General features: G+C 45.1%; 3 protein-coding genes across 7 annotated transcripts; 2 read left to right on the top strand and 1 right to left on the bottom strand.

Annotated features, from left to right (window-relative positions):
• The first annotated feature begins 570 nt into the window (after window positions 1-570).
• gtf3ab (general transcription factor IIIA, b) lies at window positions 571-2,831 on the top strand. Its single transcript, XM_047568664.1, has 9 exons — window positions 571-771; window positions 864-958; window positions 1,029-1,125; window positions 1,204-1,292; window positions 1,374-1,447; window positions 1,524-1,604; window positions 1,676-1,908; window positions 2,385-2,438; window positions 2,561-2,831. Exons 1-9 carry the CDS (start codon window positions 658-660, stop codon window positions 2,693-2,695), a joined length of 972 nt encoding a protein of 323 aa, XP_047424620.1. The 5' UTR covers window positions 571-657; the 3' UTR covers window positions 2,696-2,831.
• A 79-nt stretch (window positions 2,832-2,910) lies between these two features.
• lnx2a (ligand of numb-protein X 2a) lies at window positions 2,911-14,684 on the bottom strand. 5 transcript variants are annotated; one of them, XM_047568659.1, is made up of 11 exons: window positions 14,492-14,684; window positions 11,641-12,199; window positions 8,386-8,627; window positions 8,169-8,306; window positions 7,772-7,971; window positions 6,684-7,097; window positions 6,437-6,610; window positions 6,173-6,350; window positions 5,847-6,072; window positions 4,361-4,519; window positions 2,911-3,703 (listed from the first exon to the last, which is right to left on the bottom strand). In XM_047568659.1, the coding sequence occupies exons 2-11, from the start codon at window positions 12,042-12,044 to the stop codon at window positions 3,568-3,570; spliced, it is 2,271 nt and encodes a 756-aa protein (XP_047424615.1). In that variant the 5' UTR covers window positions 12,045-12,199; window positions 14,492-14,684; the 3' UTR covers window positions 2,911-3,567. The 5 variants fall into 5 exon arrangements, with proteins under 5 accessions (XP_047424615.1, XP_047424617.1, XP_047424616.1 ...); XM_047568661.1 differs by having other exon boundaries at window positions 8,392-8,627; window positions 14,492-14,683; XM_047568660.1 differs by lacking the exon at window positions 14,492-14,684 and adding an exon at window positions 13,007-13,627.
• Window positions 14,685-15,929: 1,245 nt separating this feature from the next.
• Window positions 15,930-19,694, top strand: si:ch211-140b10.6 (protein POLR1D-like). The gene is made up of 3 exons (XM_047567802.1): window positions 15,930-16,081; window positions 16,592-16,666; window positions 18,999-19,694. The coding sequence occupies exons 1-3, from the start codon at window positions 16,056-16,058 to the stop codon at window positions 19,345-19,347; spliced, it is 450 nt and encodes a 149-aa protein (XP_047423758.1). The 5' UTR covers window positions 15,930-16,055; the 3' UTR covers window positions 19,348-19,694.
• Window positions 19,695-19,791: the final 97 nt, after the last annotated feature.

The following is a 19,791-nucleotide window of genomic DNA, read 5'->3' as shown; positions in this document are numbered from 1 at the left end:
CTGGACTGAATTCAGTTTCTGAGACGACAAATGCTTATTTTCCTTCTTGCAACATGTACATACTCCACCTTTATAGTCTGTGGGAGGTTGATTAAGAATCTCACTGAATTTCTGACAACAATAAATCACAGCTATCGAGGAGCATTATTGCAGGGTTGATAAGATTAAGATTTGAGGAGTAAATCTTGCGCGCGTGTGTGTGTGTGTGTGTGTGTGTGTGTGTGTGTGTGTGATCAGTGGAGACAGACAGTCGCCTCTGTTCCTTCCTGTGCACCACGCGGCAGATCAACAGATAGGGACTCGCGCCGTTTAAAAGCCTGGGTGACATCTTTAAAGCCCGAATCAATCACTGTGGAGGAGAGACTCCCGGACGTTTATAATGTTTGAGTATCAGTGGAATCGCTGTTAAAGTCGGGCGCCTGAATCATTTTCTAGCACCTCACGTATTGGATCAGCGGTAGCACAATCCTGCACAGCCGAGTCGGTGTGAAAAGGGCTTCTCGTGGTGCTTTGTGACACCCCTATTCCGCCCTAATTGGTACGTTCCAATAGGATAAATTAGGCACAGGTGAGTTGGTGGTTGTAGGTCACCAAGTGTCCTGCCCCCTTTACAACAAGTTTTGACCACAACACTACACCTGACATCTCTTAGCAAAGATGGGGGAGAGGTTGCAAAGTCAAAAAAGCTACGTTTGCTCTTTTTCCGACTGTAAAGCTACGTTCAGTAAGTCGTGGAAGCTAGAGGCTCATCTTTGCAAGCACACAGGATTGGTAAGGGGATCAGAACTGAAAGGTGTTCAGCTGACTATTAATGGCCGGTAAATGTCGTTTGGTTTGCGTCAATATGTCGTCCCTGATGCTAGAAACCCTTCTCCTGCGACAACTGTGACAAGAGCTTTTGTACTCGCTATCAACTCACCAGACATGAGCTCGCTCACAGCGGGGAAAAACCACACAAGTAAGCCTCTGTGCTTTTTGTTTTTGAAACAACAACTGGCGTTTCTCAAGCGGCCGGCTCTTCTCTCCAGGTGTGCGGCTCATGGATGCTCCGAGGCATTTATCACGAACGCCAGCCTGAAGAACCACACGGCTCGAGTCCACCAGCACCAGGAGAAGCGATACAAAGTACCTCACGTTCACCCGTTACGATGCAAGGTTTCTGTTGTCTTTGGATGTGCTTGTGATTGTTTTAATCTCCTTCAGTGTGAACAAAAAGGCTGCGGGAAGGATTTCAACAAGAGGAACCAGCTGAAAGCCCACACGTATGAGCACCAACAGATTCTACCTTTTCAGTGAGTGGCTTTGCAGCAAATGCACAAAAAGGACTCTGATTTTAGTTTTACCTTGAGTCTAAACTTTGTTTCTTTTTGTAGCTGCACAGTCAACGGATGCACAAGAGAATTTCCCACTCATGGAAAACTGAAGCATCACGAGAAAGTGCATCAAGGTTTGCCAGTAACCAGAATGCTATTTATATTTAAACATGCCTACAACTAAAGCCCGTTGTCTCCCTTTTGGTGCAGGGTACCCATGCGAGGCCGAGGAATGTCCGTTCCGAGGCAAAACGTGGACAGAACTCCTGAAGCACAGAAAAGAACACAAAGGTAGAAATGTTGGAGCTGCAGCACCGGTCGCTGAGCTGAGCTCTCGTTTTAATGGCCCGCTTTGCACGCAGTCAAGGTGCCGTGTGGAGCGTGCAAGAAGCTGTTCAACAACGCCTGGTTCTTGCGCCAGCACGAGCTGCGCGTCCACTCCGGGGAGAGGAGGATGTTCACGTGCCCCAGGAGAGGCTGCGACAAGAAGTTCACTCGACGCTTCAACCTGGAGAGTCACGTGGTGGGAGACCATGATAAGAAGAAACCGTTTAGCTGCGCCTACCCCGGCTGTGGGAAGAGCTTTGCAATGAAGGTAAGCCCTCACTACTTTCATGGTATACGTTTGGACCTGTCACAGTAAGAAAAGCTCTGGGGGGAAACTGATGATGTATATAGTGTAAATTCACCCGCGCTTTCCTTCTCGTGACAAGTAAAAATGTCAAGTGTATGGGAGGGGGGGGGATCTTTGACGTTAAATGTGGCAAGTTGACTCCTTACATGCAACAGAACAAGAGGTTTCTTGATCGCAACTCCTCTGAGGAAAAGTTCAAACAAGTCCAGGTGCCTTTGCTTTATTTTACCATGACCTGGATGAGTGGATTGAACTATTTTTGGATGCCGGTCAAACTGTGCAGAGTGTAGATTACAGGAAAGTAGTCTAAGTAGTTATATTTGGGTGTCAGATCTTCATAAATGGGCATCATGAAACCTGATAAGATTTCATATTTGGGTAACTTAGTCAGTAAAATTGCTGATGGTGTAAGTTGGTAACTGGTGTCGTCATTCTAGGAAAGCATGTGGCGACACGGAGTCGTGCATGACCCAGCAAAGAAAAAGCTGAAGGTAACGCCGACCTATTTTTTTTTTTTTTTTTTTTTTACACTATTTTTTTTTTCATATATATGCAGGAAATGTGACTTCTTCCCTCTGTCCTTGTTATGTCTACTTTTCCACTCCCCTTCCAGAAACTGCGCCCTAAAAAGAATCAGCCCTGGCGGCTGGCACTGCAGGTCAAACTGGCAGCTGCAGCCAATCAAGCGGAGACCAACAAGCTTGCTGCAAAGCTGCGCAAAACCACTTTAGAGGAGAAGAAATCTTGAGGCTGCATTATGAAATCTGCTTGCATGTGATAATTAGTGGAAAACACTTTGTCTTTTTTTTTCTTTTTTTTCTTTTTTCCTCCCAGTTATGTTTTTGTTTATAAAAGTGTGAATAAAGCCTCACGAATAAGCAGTACACCGCTTCTACACCTCTTTAAGTCGGACTGTGTGTGCATAAATGTGCAAAACTGCCTTCCAAAAGCACACTCCTTTTCATCCTTGGAAGGAAATTTTTATTAAACAAAACAGAACACACATTCACACATGTATAAAACTCCAGCTGAAGGGACAGCTGGTTGTCATGGTGATGAGGCCTGGAGGCGGTTGAGCCCCCAGGATGTGGCAGGTTTCTAATAAGGCCTGGGGCTTATTCAGTTGGACACAGCACTGGCGTTGCAGAACATCTTGATTAGAGTGATTTATTTAATTTTTTTTAGCGGTCACTTATCTAGACGACAAAAAAAATCGCAGACTGAAATGTTTTAATCTCTACCTGCAACGATGCATCCACCTGAATACAGCCCTGGATTCTACAACTGCCTGGTGAGGTGAATACAGCACAGATCGCCTGTTAACAGTTGCAGTACCATTCTCCCCGTGGGAGTGAAGACAACATGACCATATGAACACAGCAGTGTGTTTGAGAGTGCAGTCTGTCGAGTGACGTGGCACGATCTGGATCAGGTCCCACCTGGTCAGGACAGGCTCGGTCCTGCTGGGTCTACAACAGCTCTGAATGCTTTTGGTCCTGGATTAAGCCCGGTATGGAGCGATGGACAGTAGCGTGTACCAGTTCACTTTGGCCAAGGTCGTTCCTAATATAGAACATTCAGGGGTGGACGTGGTGCGCAGCCCGCTGCTCATCTGATCAGCTATACCAGACTGCCGGGCCAGGAGACCACGGTGAGCGCCACCCGGCTGCGCTGCTCTTTCAACATGGGCACCAGCGCCGAGTGGCTCATTCCTGCCGTCGACAGGCCGTTCACCGCCACTATCATGTCGCCGCACCTAGGATGGCACCGGGAGGCAAGGCAGTACAGTTTGCGTTATGTGCCATTCGAATACAACCAGAGCATTATATGAAGTGACCCAGACGATCTGCATAGTAATCTGACTAAAATAATAAGCTGGAGACTTCAAACGCCAGACTTTTTATCTTGACGGCATGCAGCAGTGCGGCTCATGAGAATATCACAAGACACACCTTTAAATCTTTAAAGAATGACCTCAAAGTATCCGCTGAGGAATGATTTGACCCTTAAAGATAAATCTTAGAGTTAGTTGGCATGTCCAATAACTTCCCTCTACTTCTGAAGTATGGGACAGAGTTCACCGGCCTTTTTGATGCCGACACCACTGCTAATTTCTTTTGACCTACATTTATGTAGTCTGTGTACACAGACCAGATTTCTTTTATTAGTTTGTTTTATTACGACGGGAGATAAGATTGTGATGGTGCGGCAGAATAAGGCCACACTAATAAAGCTTGGTAAAAAAAACAAAAAAAAACACTGGAAATATTTGCCTACGAAGCTATAAGAGCTGTCTCAATATGCTCAAAAAATTATATGTTAAATTATATGAATAAATACGGGAACAACAATAATGTATACAACAATAATTGCTACCATAACATAGTCACGTAGGGAATGACTGATGACTCACTTGAGGCGGCCGTCGTAGTACGCAGGTGTGCCGAGGACGATGGTCTTGATGAAGAACGCCTGGTTGCCATGGCTTTCCTCGTATCCCCCAACGATGCTAAAGCCCCAGCTGCCGGGATGGCTCCTCCGCAGAACGATCTCGTGACTACTGTGCAGGTAGCTGCAAGAAGAGAGCGACGAGAGTGAAGGCGGTCAAGAAGGAGAGACGAACTGAGACCAGCTGCAAAATGTCATTTAACGAGACGGTCGACCAAACCAATCGTCCCCAAGCCCAGAATTTGAGAGTAGCGTTTTGCAGCTCCTTCCGCTCATTGGTCAGCATGATACGTACATTCACGGTTGCCACAGCAACCTTGCATAGCGGATTCAAATAAGACATAAGACAACGTTTATTTATCCCACGTATGGGAAATTACTTTGTCACAGTAGCGCAGAATTACATAACAAATATATACAAAAAAAAACAATATAAGACAATATCAAATTTGAAAGAATATAGAGGAATATAGCAGCATTCTGACAGTCAGTATATACAGTGTGGGCTGGGAATTAAAGAAATGCTAAAAATATTGGAATATAATTGCCAAGATAGTAAACGTGGGCAGTGCAAAAAAGCAGATCATTGTGCAAAAAGAATCTGTAAAACGGACCAAACAGGTCTCAAAGACAAGTGGTTACAACATGGGAAGTTGCGCAAACAAACTGTTTCGTGTACAACGGCTATTAAGCTAACTTACTATTAATTATTGTATTGTGTGCGTTGTGTCAAATATCGTACGTTTTTAATTTGTATGTTTCACACTCTTATTGTTGTTGTTGTACTAATTTCTATATTTTTCTTGTTTGCCAAGGGACTACAGATGGAAACTAGCCTCTAGCTACAATCTGGCATATTTACGTGTACGTGCTCACGTACTGTCTCAATAAAGGAAACAGTAAAATAGTAAAGTAAAGCCCTGCACAGTGAGAACACGGCTGTAAGGCAACTGACCTGAAAGCTAGTTTAGCAAGCTAACAACAGGGTAGCTTAACCTCCTGAGACCCGAGCTTTTATCTATTATGTGCTGTTAATTCCTCCAAGGAGGTAAGAAATATAAAAACGAAGCATCATCTTTGATCAGGACGTGTAATCCCAACGTCCTCAAATGGGTACTTGCTAATTAGTCGCTGTAGCCGACCGGTGTATTGACCCTTTGCTACCACTAGATGACAGATAAAGGTGGTCACTTATGAGGGTGAAGCTAAACCAAACCTAAAACCTGTCCCCATATGAGGACGCAGGGCCTCAGGAGGTTAATGCAAAGGAACAGAGAAAGTTGATGGAAATATCAACATTTTACTCAACTACTAGATGTTTACGTTTGTCGACACGTCACAACTCCTGAACCGTACACGCAGAGGTCGACATTCCCATGAACATCTGAACCCAGCACGACCACCACTTCCCACGTTTGCTTGTGCGAATCCTTGATCACCTGAACGCTCACCTGGGCAGGCCCAGCCACATGACCCACGAGGGGGACCAGTTGGCATCAAAGTCGCTGTCGTGAGTGTGAGGCAGCAGCTCGTCGTGCTCGTGCTCCTCCACCATGCTGACCTCCAGCACCCTCAGCTGCACTGACGGCGAGGCGGCGCTGGCCTTCAGGGTCCCCACGGCCTCGCCGTGGCTCAGGTACGTCAAGTCCTGCCCATTGATACTCAGCAGCACGTCGCCTGAGAGAGAGAGGGAGCAAGAGGAGGCCGTGACGGATTCTGATGCGACGTGTGTGGTCTGGCTCAGCTGGGCCTGTCACGGTCATCGTCGAGCGCTCACCTCTTTTGATTCGCCCGTCCCTCGACAAGCAGCCGTGCGGTTGGACGCTCGTCACAAAGATTGGCAGCTCCCCGCTCTTGCTGCCCCGCCCCCCTGCAACAGTCATGCCCAGAGACTCGTGGGGTTCCTTCTTCACAGTGATGTGTTTCTCCTTACAGGTCACACACTGGGACAGGTCCTGGGGAAAAAAATCACACACAATTATCATTAGCCGTATTCAATCACCAACACCAACACACACACATATATAAATCATGTCCTCACTCTGTGGGTGCTGGTGCGGGACAGGTGTAAGGGCACAGGACTCGGGGTAGAGCTGTGGTTAGGCAGGAAGTGATCAAGGCAATAGAGGTCTCTGGTGGAGCTTGATTTTGGCGGCGGGGGTGGAGTGGGTTTGCTAGTTCGCCCGATCAGCAGGTGGACCCGCTCTCCACTGGCCTGGAAAGGCATCAAGGTTTTAGAAACGAATGTGAGACACGTCTCTGGGTGTAATACCAAAACCTGTCTGCACCTGTATGATCTGAGCAGCCTGCTCGGGGGTGCCGTGGCGCAGGTCCTGGTCGTTGACTGCCAACACGCGGTCGTTACTCCGCAGTCTGCCGTCCTTCGCTGCCAGGCCTCCCTCCAGGAGATCCAGCACGAACACTCCTGACTCATCCGTCCGCCGCACCAGCTTGATGCCGAGCTGCTCCGTCGAGTCTCGCTTGTGCAGGGTGATCCTCAGCGTGGCGGGGCTGGACGGGGTGCCCTCGGGGGTGGAGCAGGGGGCGTGGGGCACGGCCGGGGTGGAGGAGGAAGAGGAGGGGGGCGCCCGGGAGGCGCAGCGACGCTCCCGGAGCACCGTCAGCTGCAGGGTGGTGCAGGGGCGGGCCAGGGTGGAGCGAGCAAAGCTGTGCGGCACGTTACTGATGTCCACGTTGTTCACCTTGGGAGGGGGAGGAATGAAGAGTCGATATTAAGTTTTTAAATTCCTCCAAGATATTTATTTATATTCATTCTCTTTTGGACATAAGTAGCCATGTGATCCATTGTTAAACATTTGACTGGCATTGAAACCACACGGTTGATCTTTTTTTGAAGTAGTAGTAGTAGTAGACAATAAAATGCTTAATTTCTCATTTTTTTTTACCCGTTTTCTAAACATTGCTTGTCATTCAGTTTGTAAGATACACAAATTTACATATACACATTATATATACAAATATCTAAGCTGTGGCTTTTGTACTTTTTGAGATTTAGTGCCTTTGACCATAGCTCGAAAACATACATCGTACAGCTTCAGTATTTATATTGTCTGAATCTGTACAATCGTGTGAACATTTTAATGATGATGTGTCAAAATACTCAATTTGCAGTGCAAGCTACTATTATAGATTAAAAATGAATGATATTTAATAGTGATGAATCGTATTTCTTAGTGTGGAAGTCAAGGGTTCATAGAAACATATTGATTAGAGCAGCTTTAAATATGTAGAAAGATAATTTAGGACATGGGTCTTCAACGTTTTTCAGGCCTTTGACCTCAATTTTACGACCTCCGTCCCTAGACTAGCTCTGCGGTGAAAATGATCGACCGCCTTGAGCCAAACGGACGCCCACCTGTAGTATCTGATCCCCGGCCAGCAGCCTCCCGTCTCGTGCAATGACCCCGTCTCGGTACACTTCCTGAATCACTATGTTGATGAGGGGCGTCTCGTTTCCACCAACGATGCTGATTCCCAGCTCCACGTACGGGTTCGCCCGGTGCACCTCGATGGCAGTTATCTCTCCTTCAGGAAGGGAGGGTAACTTCACGCAGCCTAATGGACACACCAATCACATTACACGGCTGCTTTTCAAAAATGTAATTTCCTCATCTTCCTAACCTTTGGTATAATGTTGCCTGGATGTGATTATCTGTTTTTGTCTAAGATTGCAGCTGCAATATTTCATTATCTCAGATGTCTGGTATCCTGCCCTTTTGAGGAGATACTCAGATGAAGGAATGATGTCATACCCTCCTCAGCAGACAGGGGCGGGGATTCGGGGCAGTCCCAGCCAGAGGAGGTGGAACTAACGGAGCGGAGGAGATGGATGCAAGGATTACTGAGGGGCCGCTTCACCCGGGGGACCACACACTCCAGCCCTACAACACCTACAAAGACAGAGGAGCATGAAGATATGAATATGGCTTTTTTTTTAGATTCACTCTAATCTTTGCTGACTCTACTGACACTCACTGTCTTCTTCAGTGCTTTCCTCAAAGGCAGGGTTGTCGAGGCCGGCGTCGTCTGTCCACATGGGCCCGTTTCCGCATGCGTTGCTAGGCGCGGAGGGCGGCGAGGGCGTGCGGTCCCTCAGGTCTGTCTGCGGGGAGTGGGGCGACCTGGAGGGGCTGGTCACCATGGCCCGCTCGTCGCCGCTCTCGCATCGCGGGCCGTCCGTGCTCGTCTGCTGACACCGCGTCCCGGGACACCTTTCACCAAGCAACAGGTGTCAGTTTGTTAGTCCATCTGACGCGTAAAGAAAATCACGTTCGTTAATTTGATGCGATGCTCCCAACACAGTTAGAGCGCTCACAAGAGAATAAAGGCTCTCCATGTTGTCAGATTTATTATTTATGCAGCTGCTATGCAATTAATTCATTAATATTTTAGTGGTTACTCCAGCATCTTAGTATTGCACTTCCAGCAGAAGTCATATCGTGACCTTTAGCACCTCGCATGAGTCAAGCGCCATAAGAAGTTTATGAAATAAGTTTAAAGTCTGATTACATAATTGCATATTTAAACTAAGCAACTGTTATCCAGAGCTAAAGCTAAAACGCCTAATAGATTATAGATGAGCTACATTCAGGTAGATTTTTTTTAAAATTATTATTATTATTATTATTATTATTATTATTATTATATTTAACAGTGATTAATTGTATTTCTTAGTGTGGAAGTCAAAGGGTTAATAGAAACATATTGATAAGAGCAGCTTTAAATATGCAGGACTAAACAGCAGACAACAATGTGCCCAAATTGCACTTAATTTTCTTAAGAAATTTCATTTTTTAAAGGATTTTTTCTCTTGTTCATCTTGATTTACTTGTTCTTCTTTGCACTTAAACAAATAGAAAAAATCTGGAGTTGTCATTACTTATAGCTTATTATTATCTTACTGGTTCGGCCACTTGAAAACAAACTGGGCTGTATGTAGTATTATTTGTTCTTTATGTGTCTTTTTTAGGGGTGGGTATTGGCAATTATCGCAATATTATGATATTGTGATGGCATATTGCAGTGTTCTATGTATGTGTTCACTGAGAATTTTTAAATGCTGCTTAAAATACAAGTTGTATGTATGTACAGCAGGTGACAGTGATAACTCATTTGACAAATTGAGTCAAAAAGCTATATACATCTACATGATCCATTTCCAATTTACTGCACTTGCACAGAAATGGTGATGGTGGAAGTGTGGAAGATTTTCAAGACTTTCCCAAAACTTTTTCTTTTTCTTTTAAAATCAATCTTGTATTGTAAGAAAAAGTAAATTTTTTCCCCAGTCCTACTCTTTGTGTGGTCCCAGTGGTATTCCCCGTGACAAGTTAGAACATGAAGTCCTAAAAATGGGAAATGACCATCATGTGATTGTCACTTATAAGTCAGACAATAATTTTAAAAAGGGGTTTTCGTGTGAATTTCCAGTTTCCAAAGTGATTCCTCAGTTCATTTTCTTGCCCTGACCAGTGGTTCAGACCAGCAAACCAGAAGGCAATTGTGCGTTTTTATTACGTGAACAGTTTAAATGAGGTGCGCTCCCTTAAAAATAACCTGTCCGGCGTCGCAAATAGAAACTCTTCGCCTCAAAACAAAAATAAACACAGACTCAAGGGATCAATGTGGTCTTAGCTGACTCTGAAGTCTTTACTGTAAGTGGCACAAATGAGGCGCCTAAATCATTTAAACGCGTCCATCGTTCCTGAGAAACACCCAGCGACAGGTTTTGTGTTTTCCATCACTGTCAAGAAGAGCTAGTTCATAAACTCTTAACACACGAGGCTCGTACGCGCCCTCAGCTATCACACAAACCGGTCCACCTTGACCACCCTGGGACGCAGAGTCCTGGCACTCTGGGCTTTTAATCTAATGTCCAGGGTTCGATCGCTAAGCTTCGACGTAAACAATGTCGACTGACGGTCTCACTCGGCGGGAGCAGACTCTTGGCTCCCGTTGCTTTCTTAGACCTTTAAGTCGGCGGGGCGGGAGAGCCGCGAGCTCACGTGGGGCCGAGGTTTAATCTTTACGAAAGAATTTTCTGCTAGTCCTAGCAGTGGCCTCGCCCGCATGCCATCCTCTCCCGTCTTCTTAACCTTTGCTGGGATGTAACTAGACAGAAAACAAGGACACTGTGTGCTTGTCTTCTAACCAACAAAAAAGGGGAACTTGCTCAATTTGAAACACTTTTTAGATTTTTTGCCACAGCTTCACTTGGCTTAGACGTTCCCTTGGCCTCATAAATGTCACGTGTGGCTACATTAGCAGTAAAAGTTACATAATTAAAAGTAGCAGCCAGTGTCTCCTGTAAAAAAAAAACCCACAAAAAACAGCTTTCTCAGATAAGCTTTCAAATGCCTGGTGGTGATAGCTTGTTAGTGTGAGCTTGTTAGGGAAAATCTCCTCATCTTGAGGCGTCAGGTTGACAGTGGATAACAAGTCAATAAGCCAGCATCAATACGCCGATACTTCCTCAGCGGCAGACACCATCTTAAGAAATTCAGCTGTAAAGATCAATACCTCCACGGGGCGAAGGCAACATCTCTGAATTGTGTTTAAATTAACCAAGCACGATCACATTTAGTCTGATACACCGAATTTGCACAGCCTCCGTCCAACGGCAGCAAAACCTTGCCTTTCTGAGCAGGACGAGAAGGGAGCACAGACAGCAAAGAGCGAGAAAAAGAAAGCAAACGGAGAGAAGTGAAAGTCACCCTGACTTCACGCCCCGTCGCGTTTCGACTCACCACAGCCCCGGGTTGCCCTTGGCTGTCTCGCAGAAGAAGTGGTTGAAAAGATCTCTGGTGTTGAAGTTGCTCAGCATGGTTTCGGAGTGAGGACGCGAAGCTCCCGGTCAGTCAACCCATGACTGCGGTAGGGAACCACTAATCCCCCGTCACATGACCTACAGCCCTATAATCCCCTCAGGGTCTCACAGCACCTGGTCCAAATGGGCCAAAAGCCAAGTGGGATGAGGAGGCAGCGGCGTCTTTAAGGTTAAGAATGGTGGGTAAGTCTTTCTGATCTGGAGGATGATTTATGTTACCTGTTCGTGTCCTGGTGAGAAATGAGCTGAGCAAGAGGCGGAATGCTATTTATGTTTCTTAAGGAACATCTAACTAATTTCCCGGTGTCTAATTGTCCCCGACACAGCTTGTGCTGCAAGCTGTGAGTGCCGCATTCCTCCATTGTTCATGTGAGCATCATATATATAAGGTTTATTACCTGTGTTTGAGGTGGGCCTCCAGGTCGCATCGGGGCATGCTGAGGGAGCAGACCGGGGTCAAAGGGCACGACACAGACAGTTTATCCAGCAGCTTGTGCACCAGGATGCTGGACCTGCGGCACGCCTGCAGCTGCAGCCGCGTCCTGTCCAGAGGGCAGAAGTCCCTCTCCTGGAGGAAGCTGCGCAGGCAGCGGGCGCAGAAGGTGTGTCCGCACGGTGTGTCCAGCGGCTGCACCAGCGGCTGCAGGCAGATGTGGCACACCAGGTCGTCGTCCACTTCCAGGCGGTAATTGTAAAGGTGGTTCTCCCGGCTGCGGTGGATCTGGCCGCACTCGGGACACAAGGCCTCCAGCGCCGGCTCCACCGGCCCGGACAGACCCACCTCGCAGCCCGGGCTGCCCATCTCGTCTCCTTCGACGCAGCTCAGCTTTGGCACGACTGGCTCCAGTGGGGCTGCAGGGTTGGGAAGGGGCACGCACACTCCTATCCCATAAGCTTCAGATGGTGAACAGGTTGCGGAGAGGACAGATGCCCCCCAGAGGCTGTTGGCACATCACCCTGCAGGTCAAAGGGCAAAGCGAGAGGGTCAAACAGCTGTTTCAGAAAAACAAACCAGCGTCTGATTATGTGCGTTTATTCATGTGGCAAATGCTTCGTGCACGTGTGCCCACGTGTTTGCATGACATCGAGGGTGGCACTGTGTGAGTGTGAGTATGTGTGTGTGTGTGCTGATGTCAGCGAGTGTGCCGTGAGATTATGTATTGCTGCTCCTGTCCACTAATCTGGCAGTATAATCTCTCTTTTGCTCTCGCCTGCTCCGATCTTCCAATTCCACAGAGAGGGAATTATCCGGGATTGGGGCAGAGAGAGGACACAGATCAGAGGAAGTGGGCTTGGGGAAACCGACAGAAAAGGGAAAGCGGTCCTGACGAGAGGTTAAAAGGAGCAGAGGCAGGAGGACGGATGAATGGGGCGTAAAAGCAGGCGCAAAAACAAGAACAAGAAAGGACGCGGGAGAGATGGTGGGAGGGAGCAAAGAGGAGCGAGGCTGTGAAAGGGATTACAGCAAAAGAGACAAGAAAATGGCAGGGCCTCTCTCAGCGCTATTTTTCTTTCCAGGCCATGTGCGATAGATGCACTCGGTCTCCTCTACAACAGCAAGAGAACACGCCTAAAGCGAAGTCTTGAAATATAGCACTCCGCTGAGCAGAGTGTGTCCCCAGAGCTAATGCGCTGATCGTTTCCACTGTGGTTCACATCCAAAGCCGTTCAGGGCTCCAGCCTCTCGGTGAGCCTCATGCTATCAGCAGACAGCAGAGGGCGTGCCTTCGCACTCAGCGGGGCCGGCCAAGCCACAGTGACTACCTGCTTCTGTTCCACCGAGGGTCTGCTCCTGTCTCCATGACGACCTGGATCCTGTTCTGTTCAGTGGGGCTTGACATTCAGAGTGTAGCCAGAGAAAGATGCAGAGGAGCCACACAACAGATGCACTTCTCTCAGCAGGATGGATGCTCTGCTCCTCCCTTCTACAGCCTGAGAGCTTGTCAGGCGGCGCAGACGATGACGAGAGAGTCGCCTGGGTTCTTCTTCTTCTTCTTTTTTTTTTTTTTTTGGTCTCGTCTCCTTGGCTACCCATTTCTGTGACAACCTGTCTCCCCCTGTCTCCTTGGCTACCGGACCGGTAGTTACTTATTTCAGTCTCCTTTAAGTACGTGCTCCTGTCTGTGTGTGACTGGCTGCTTCTGTCTCTATCCCGCAGCTGGACATGAATTAATCATGAGGACACAAGGCTTCTCTGTTTCTATAACAAAGCTGTGACATCACCACATCACACACACACACACACAAACACACACTCGTGGACATGCAAGCATAAGTCTGCATAAGAAAAAAACACTCACACATCAAGCACAAGAGCGTTTCAGGCACCAGACCCTGTGAATGGTCTTTATCAATAAGTAAAGTCTTCAGCTTTTCACACTGGCAGCAGTTTAGAGTCCTGCCCATGAAAAGCACTCAAATCTATTTTAAACTGAGCTGCAACAGATTCCTCTACACAAGTAATATCAAGACTGGCAAATGCTTGTGAAATATCTCTCTTTTAATCCCACGGTGTGTGTATGTGTATGTGTATATCTGTGTGTGAGAGAGAGAGTCCAAGGCCATGCTGTTATTGTCATTGCACTGCTTTCTGTATTAATAAATAACAGTCTCTTGGCCCCTGCACCTGTCCCTGCTCATTGTTCTTTTTTTCCCCCCCTCTTAGAAATCACAATCTAATCTTGCATCAAACGACATGTCATGAGCTGCTGGAACATGCAGGAATTACATTTTCACAGGAGATGAAATGATGGTTCTGGCCCCAGATTTAAAATCTCACGTCCTGTCGGCTTAGCCTATATTCTTCTAAAACCCCATCTCGCCGTCCCTCATCTTAAAAAAAAAAAAAAAATCAGAAAGCTAATCACTTGCGAGACCCGGCCTGCTGCTGTTCTTCAAGGTCCGTTGCAAAAATGCATTTTTTTTCCACAACAGCAGACATGCAGTGATCACAACAAAAACACTGATTGAATTATGATTTGCAATGTATTTTTTTTTTTTTTTTGCATTGCCATTTACCCTGACAACGCATCTACTGCAGTGTCATGATCTACACGCGACGTTTAAACGCGTATTTGGACAAGAGCGTTTTTTGAAAGCGTTGAAAGCCCCCCTTCTGTCTGACTCCATCCCACCCTGCACAGGCGGAAAAGCCTAGGACAGATGAAGCGACAGCGGCAGTATCAATGCACAGCCAGCCACACACTGGCACCATTCAGCCAGAGAGGATGGATGCAGATGTGATGTTACCTTTTTTTTTTTTTTTCCCCGGCGGCTCCTCCGCGCCGTGCACTCCGGCCCCAAAAAGGGGGACGCTGATAAGCTGCGGGACCTCAATCACGCATTCACCGCAACGGACCGATCCGCAAAACCCGCACGAAAACGCCCCCGTGCCTTTGGCGGCAGTGGCCCCGCCCACTACTATCCGTCAGTGGGAGAGGGCGGAGCCTATTGCTGTCAATCCAGGATAGAGTTAGAGGTGGCCTGTAAACCGCCGGCTTAATAAAACTAAAATTTTCCCCTATTTGTTCACAACATACAGAAGAATCGAAAAAAAAACAACATTTATCTCTATCACACACACATAAGAATATACAGATTAATTTTACCCAATACGGTAAAATAAGGTGGAGTAAGTGGCAAAATGGGCTTTTTTTTGGACCATCATTCAAACAGTCTTAATTACTATCCTGAAAAATTGAGTCTTCTTTCATGCTAAAAATTTGTGAAGCTTTATATTTCCAGCAATCCACTTATTACCTGCTTTTTTCTCCTTTAGTTTTAAAGTTATTTATGACTGATTGTTATTATTATTACTATTTAAAAAGTCCCCGTGAAGCCAGTAAAGGACACAGAAAAGAACATACGCATAGATGTCAGATACGACATACTACAAGCGTGGCAGTTTAGATTTTATTTGTCAGCAGTTTTAGGTCAACAAAAGTTTTGCTTTGTCGAGTCAGCAATAGGCAATGATTGTCTCGCTTTTTAATTCAGCACCAGGTAAACACTTCATTAGCTTAATGGCATAATTGTCTAAGTCATTTTTTGTTAACTTAGTGTTAAAATATTAATAAAAAAATATATAATGGTCTTGCTAAAATGGTGTTTTTTCTTGTTTTCTGAAAACCTTCAAATATGACTTAGGAAATTATGCTATTAGGGTAAATGTCAATCCATATCCACTATGAAGTAAAAGGTAATAAACAACTGGTCTTCAAGTCAGTAAGAATTTTCAGATTTTTTTATGTTTTTATTATTGTAGTAAGTTTTGACATACAACATTCAAAATCAAGTGTAAAACGTTTCTAGTAGAACTGTAAAAATATGTTTAACTACATTAAAATCATTTTATTTCATAGTTAGTATTATTTCGACCACATCTATCGTGTTGTCTTAAGAAGAAGTTGTTGTACTTACCGGTGTTTGGAGATCCTGCTTACTGTTGTGATACTTTCACTTTAGACTATATAAATGCTTGTTTCACAGTTAGCACACCGGACACTAAACACCAGATCTCATGGTATTAAACCGTATTAAAATAACTTCAGCCTATTTTTGACGCGTCAATTTATTTTGCAAGATGGCTCAAATAGATATTATATAACAATAATAAAAATAATAATAATAATCAAGACTGGATGGGTAAATAAACGATCCGGCAATTCTCCGGGCAGCCATAAACACGGGGTCCTCGGTTGAAGGACCCCATGGGAGAGGTAAACATTAAGAGGCGCTGCGATAACTGACGTCTCTCCATTGATTTTATTTGAATAAATCTTACTCGCAGCATCGTGAAAGTGCCCAGGAAGAGATGGCAGAAGATAATGAGCTGGAAAAGTATGCAACCTTCTTGTTATTCATCTTCATTTAACGCTTGTTGCTGCGGTTTGCACACGTTTCAAGCTAGTTTTCCTCCAAAACCGCTTCATCAATTAGTGTTTGTAAAGCGCAGCTGTTGCATTTCTCTTTTTTTGTTGTTGTTGTTTTTGTTTTTTTTGTTTTTTGTTTTTTTGTTTTAAGACGAGTGTGTAGTGTTTCTAAGGAAAACGCTGCTTTCATACCCTTGCCGTATGTTTAAAGGTCGGCTAAATCTGTGATGGGACTCTGCTGATTCAGCAGCTCGGGTCAAACCAGGACATCGTCTCTCGTTCTCCCCTAATGATCCTCTTCTACTTTCCGCATCGCTCTGTTCTCTCGCTCACTTAATTAAATTACCCCCCTCCAGCCCCCATGGCTCCCCCTTGAGGTTTTACGCCATCTTTGTCCTCTGCTTCTCCCCATATCCTCCCATTCACATGACTGTTTTCTTTTTTCTTCCTGTGTGTTTTTCTTTATTTATCATTGGAGGCGTGCAATAGAGGAGCTCCTCAAGGAGACTGACAGAGCTCGGGTGAGAGCAGAGACCATGGGCCCCGCAGGATGGTGAGCACCAAGCCCGACATGCCATCTCTATCTGCCTACACACATATGTCACTTATGAGTGTCTTGTTTGACCAGTAGTATTTCTGATTAAAGCCACAAATAAATTGCCGCTGAGTGCTGCTCCGGTTGAACAATATATTCCTCTGGTGCTCTTTACTTTTAAGGATCTCAAAATTGAACAAAAGTGTGTAAGCAGGCATCTGAGGCACTCAAGAGGACTTGTGCAATTGAATGTGGCTATCACTTGAAATCCTGAAATCATGCAAAATTGCTCACAGTATCTTATAGATCTCGAGGGGGGTCACATGACCAGGAAGAGTCTCACAGACAGGTGTGTCACATGACATTAGCAACACAAAGACGCTGAAAACATTGAAACAGGCTCATTACATTACGTGACAGATACAGGAGTATATGGAAAAATGAAACTTGGCTACACAGTAAATTCTATTAATATTATGATTTTCATTTAAATGTTAAACAGCCGATTATCAACAAGGTTTATATAAATATTCAATTCCAGTTAAATCAGAACAGATGGTCAAACTACTCGCAAGAAAGGAGAAAAGTCCAGTTCTAAATTCAAACCAGGATATTTATTAGCTTTCAAAGTATAAAAATCTTTGTAAGAGTATCTTCAATCTATCGTCTCTTCTGACTGTTTTTTTTAAAGTGTTGCAGTCACCACGGTTCACACTCTTACAGTGTTTCTGTCACTTGAGTTTATGTGGCGTGTTTAGATTTTGTCCCCTCAAAGTTTGTCCTGTTTCTGTGGACATTCTCTCAGCTAGCTTGTCTGCTCTGTGACAAAAATAGAAGCTACACTTCCCACATGAATTTATTTATTGTACTTGGCCTCAATGAAAATGGTGCACAGGCGCATTAAGACTCAACAACAAAGAAAAAAAAAGTGTAGTGACAATTGAAACCCTATGTGGATTAAATAGCTTCCCACAGCTTCACTATATGCTGTACTTTGTCATACTTTGTGGCTCATATTTTTATTTCTTTGTGCTGTTAGATATCTTGACTTTTCATGCCACCTTTGCTAAATAATTTACTGTCCCCTGCACTGAGTTAATGTTTTAGGACTGTGTTATATAATTGTGTTGGAGCCCCTTTCCAGGGCCATTAAATGTGTTGTAATGCGGTGTTATACATCTTCTTAGGTCTCTGTGTCCTCAGTGAATGAAATGAACAAAATAAGCAATTTGCTAAGGAGTGAAAACATCTTCATAATGAGTCTGATAAATGTTGGGAAGTTGGATTTGGTCAGTGCACCTTTCCAAATGCATTAATATGATTGCTTATTTTCTCTTGGTGAAATTACCAGTTAAAATAGTTTAATCAAATATGATAGATTGTTATTTAGGTCACCTTAAGAGCCTGTTTTACAAGAGAGACAGAGGAAAAAAATACCGATATAATACATCAGAACAAATACGTTTAGTCACACAAATCAGACATGCTGTATATGGTGAAACATTCATGCTGTTATCCCTTAACATCATTAGTCTTCAGTTCAGGAGAGAGGTGCATGTAGGATTTTAGAAATAATGAAGTCATGAATCCAAGTCCTGCTGTGCAAGTCAAAAAGATGAGACATGAGAAAGAGACTTAGTCATCCAGATGAAGGTATATCCAAAAAATAAAAATAAAATAAACTAAAACAAGGGATGCTGGACTTGTTGAGTTTTCATGAAGACGTTTCACCCAAATAACTGGTGAGGAGTTTATCAGGAACATCCGTGGGTGGTACCCATCTGAAATACACATTGGTACAAATTAACATTCAGATACTCCCCTGTAATAAGAAGAATTGTTCAGTTTAACATGAGGAGGTCTGGCTGTTAACGGACCCTGGTTATGTGAGTTTCCAGTGAGCACCACATACAGACGTTCTAACTAAAAATCTAAACTCTCCTCTGGTCATGTAGGACTGAAAAAGCTACTCAGTGGGTGAAATGTTAAAACTAAAGAAGCCAAAACGAGTCTAGTTGCCTTTGTTTTGGCTTTGTTTTCGGATACGATGTATTGTGGAAAATTACTGAATCATTTATTTGACGAAGAAGATGTAATGTCAGTTTATTATATAAAATACCCACCACATGTTGATTTTTAAAATCAATTTCACGTGTGGTAACAAAGGAAGGAAGGGGCAGTAAATCCTGATACGCAGTGTCATCAGCAGAAGGGACAACCTTATAGGAGCACTTTTTAAAGCTTATCTGTCTTGTAAAGACCATCCATCTGTGTCTCTAATGGTTACAGAGGTAACATGTCTAACCTTCTGCGTTGCACTGAGACAAATGTCTGTTCACTCACCTGTCAGGCTGAAATGCCCACTGCGGAGCACCAACAAACGCTTCCTCCTCAACACCCTGCGCTCCACCGGCCTGCAGCGCCGCGCCAGCGAGCCCAGAGCCGGACACTCCTCCACAAGAGGGCGCCTGAGGAGCGAGTCCCCGGACAGAAGCCGCGACCGCAGCAGAACACCTCCCAGAGACCACAGGAGTAAAGGGGGCCGCACAGACCACAAGCATCACCACAGGGACAAAACCAAAGATAAGAAAATGGACCACAGGGACAAGGACAGACGATACAGACACAGAGACGACAAAGACAAGAGACACGCTGATGGACGGAGCAGAGACAAAGACCGACACAGGCCCCATGACTAAAATACTGGTAGTGGTGGAGCGCTACTTCTCCAGAGATCTCAGGGAGTGCAGATGTGGACTAAGACTTTATCTTCCTGCTGATTAAAAAAAAAACCTAACCAATTCTTCTTCACATACAGAGGAGGTGGACAACTGCCCTACACATTATAAACTTTTGAGGTTACAGTAGGTTTAGTTCCCGCTAGATTGCACGTAGCCAAGATAGAACATTTTTATTCTTCTGGCTTTTCGCTAAAGTGTGAATTAATCTGAAATCAAGCATCCCGGAAACCCTTTCTCGACCAACATATCTGTTTCCCTCCCCATGTGTTTCGGTGTTCCATACAGTAAAGGAGGCTTGATTTCAATTATATTGTCATTACCATTCTTCTGTCATTACTCACTGGTCATAATGTTTACATAAGCCATGCTGCTGTCGCCACTGGGTAAGCACATTTTATCGCG

Source organism: Mugil cephalus, chromosome 18 (assembly GCF_022458985.1).
Source record: "Mugil cephalus isolate CIBA_MC_2020 chromosome 18, CIBA_Mcephalus_1.1, whole genome shotgun sequence".
In the NCBI taxonomy this organism is placed as follows: domain Eukaryota; kingdom Metazoa; phylum Chordata; class Actinopteri; order Mugiliformes; family Mugilidae; genus Mugil; species Mugil cephalus.
The sequence above is the reverse complement of the archived record's forward strand: the minus strand, read 5'-3'. Positions and strand labels throughout refer to the sequence as shown.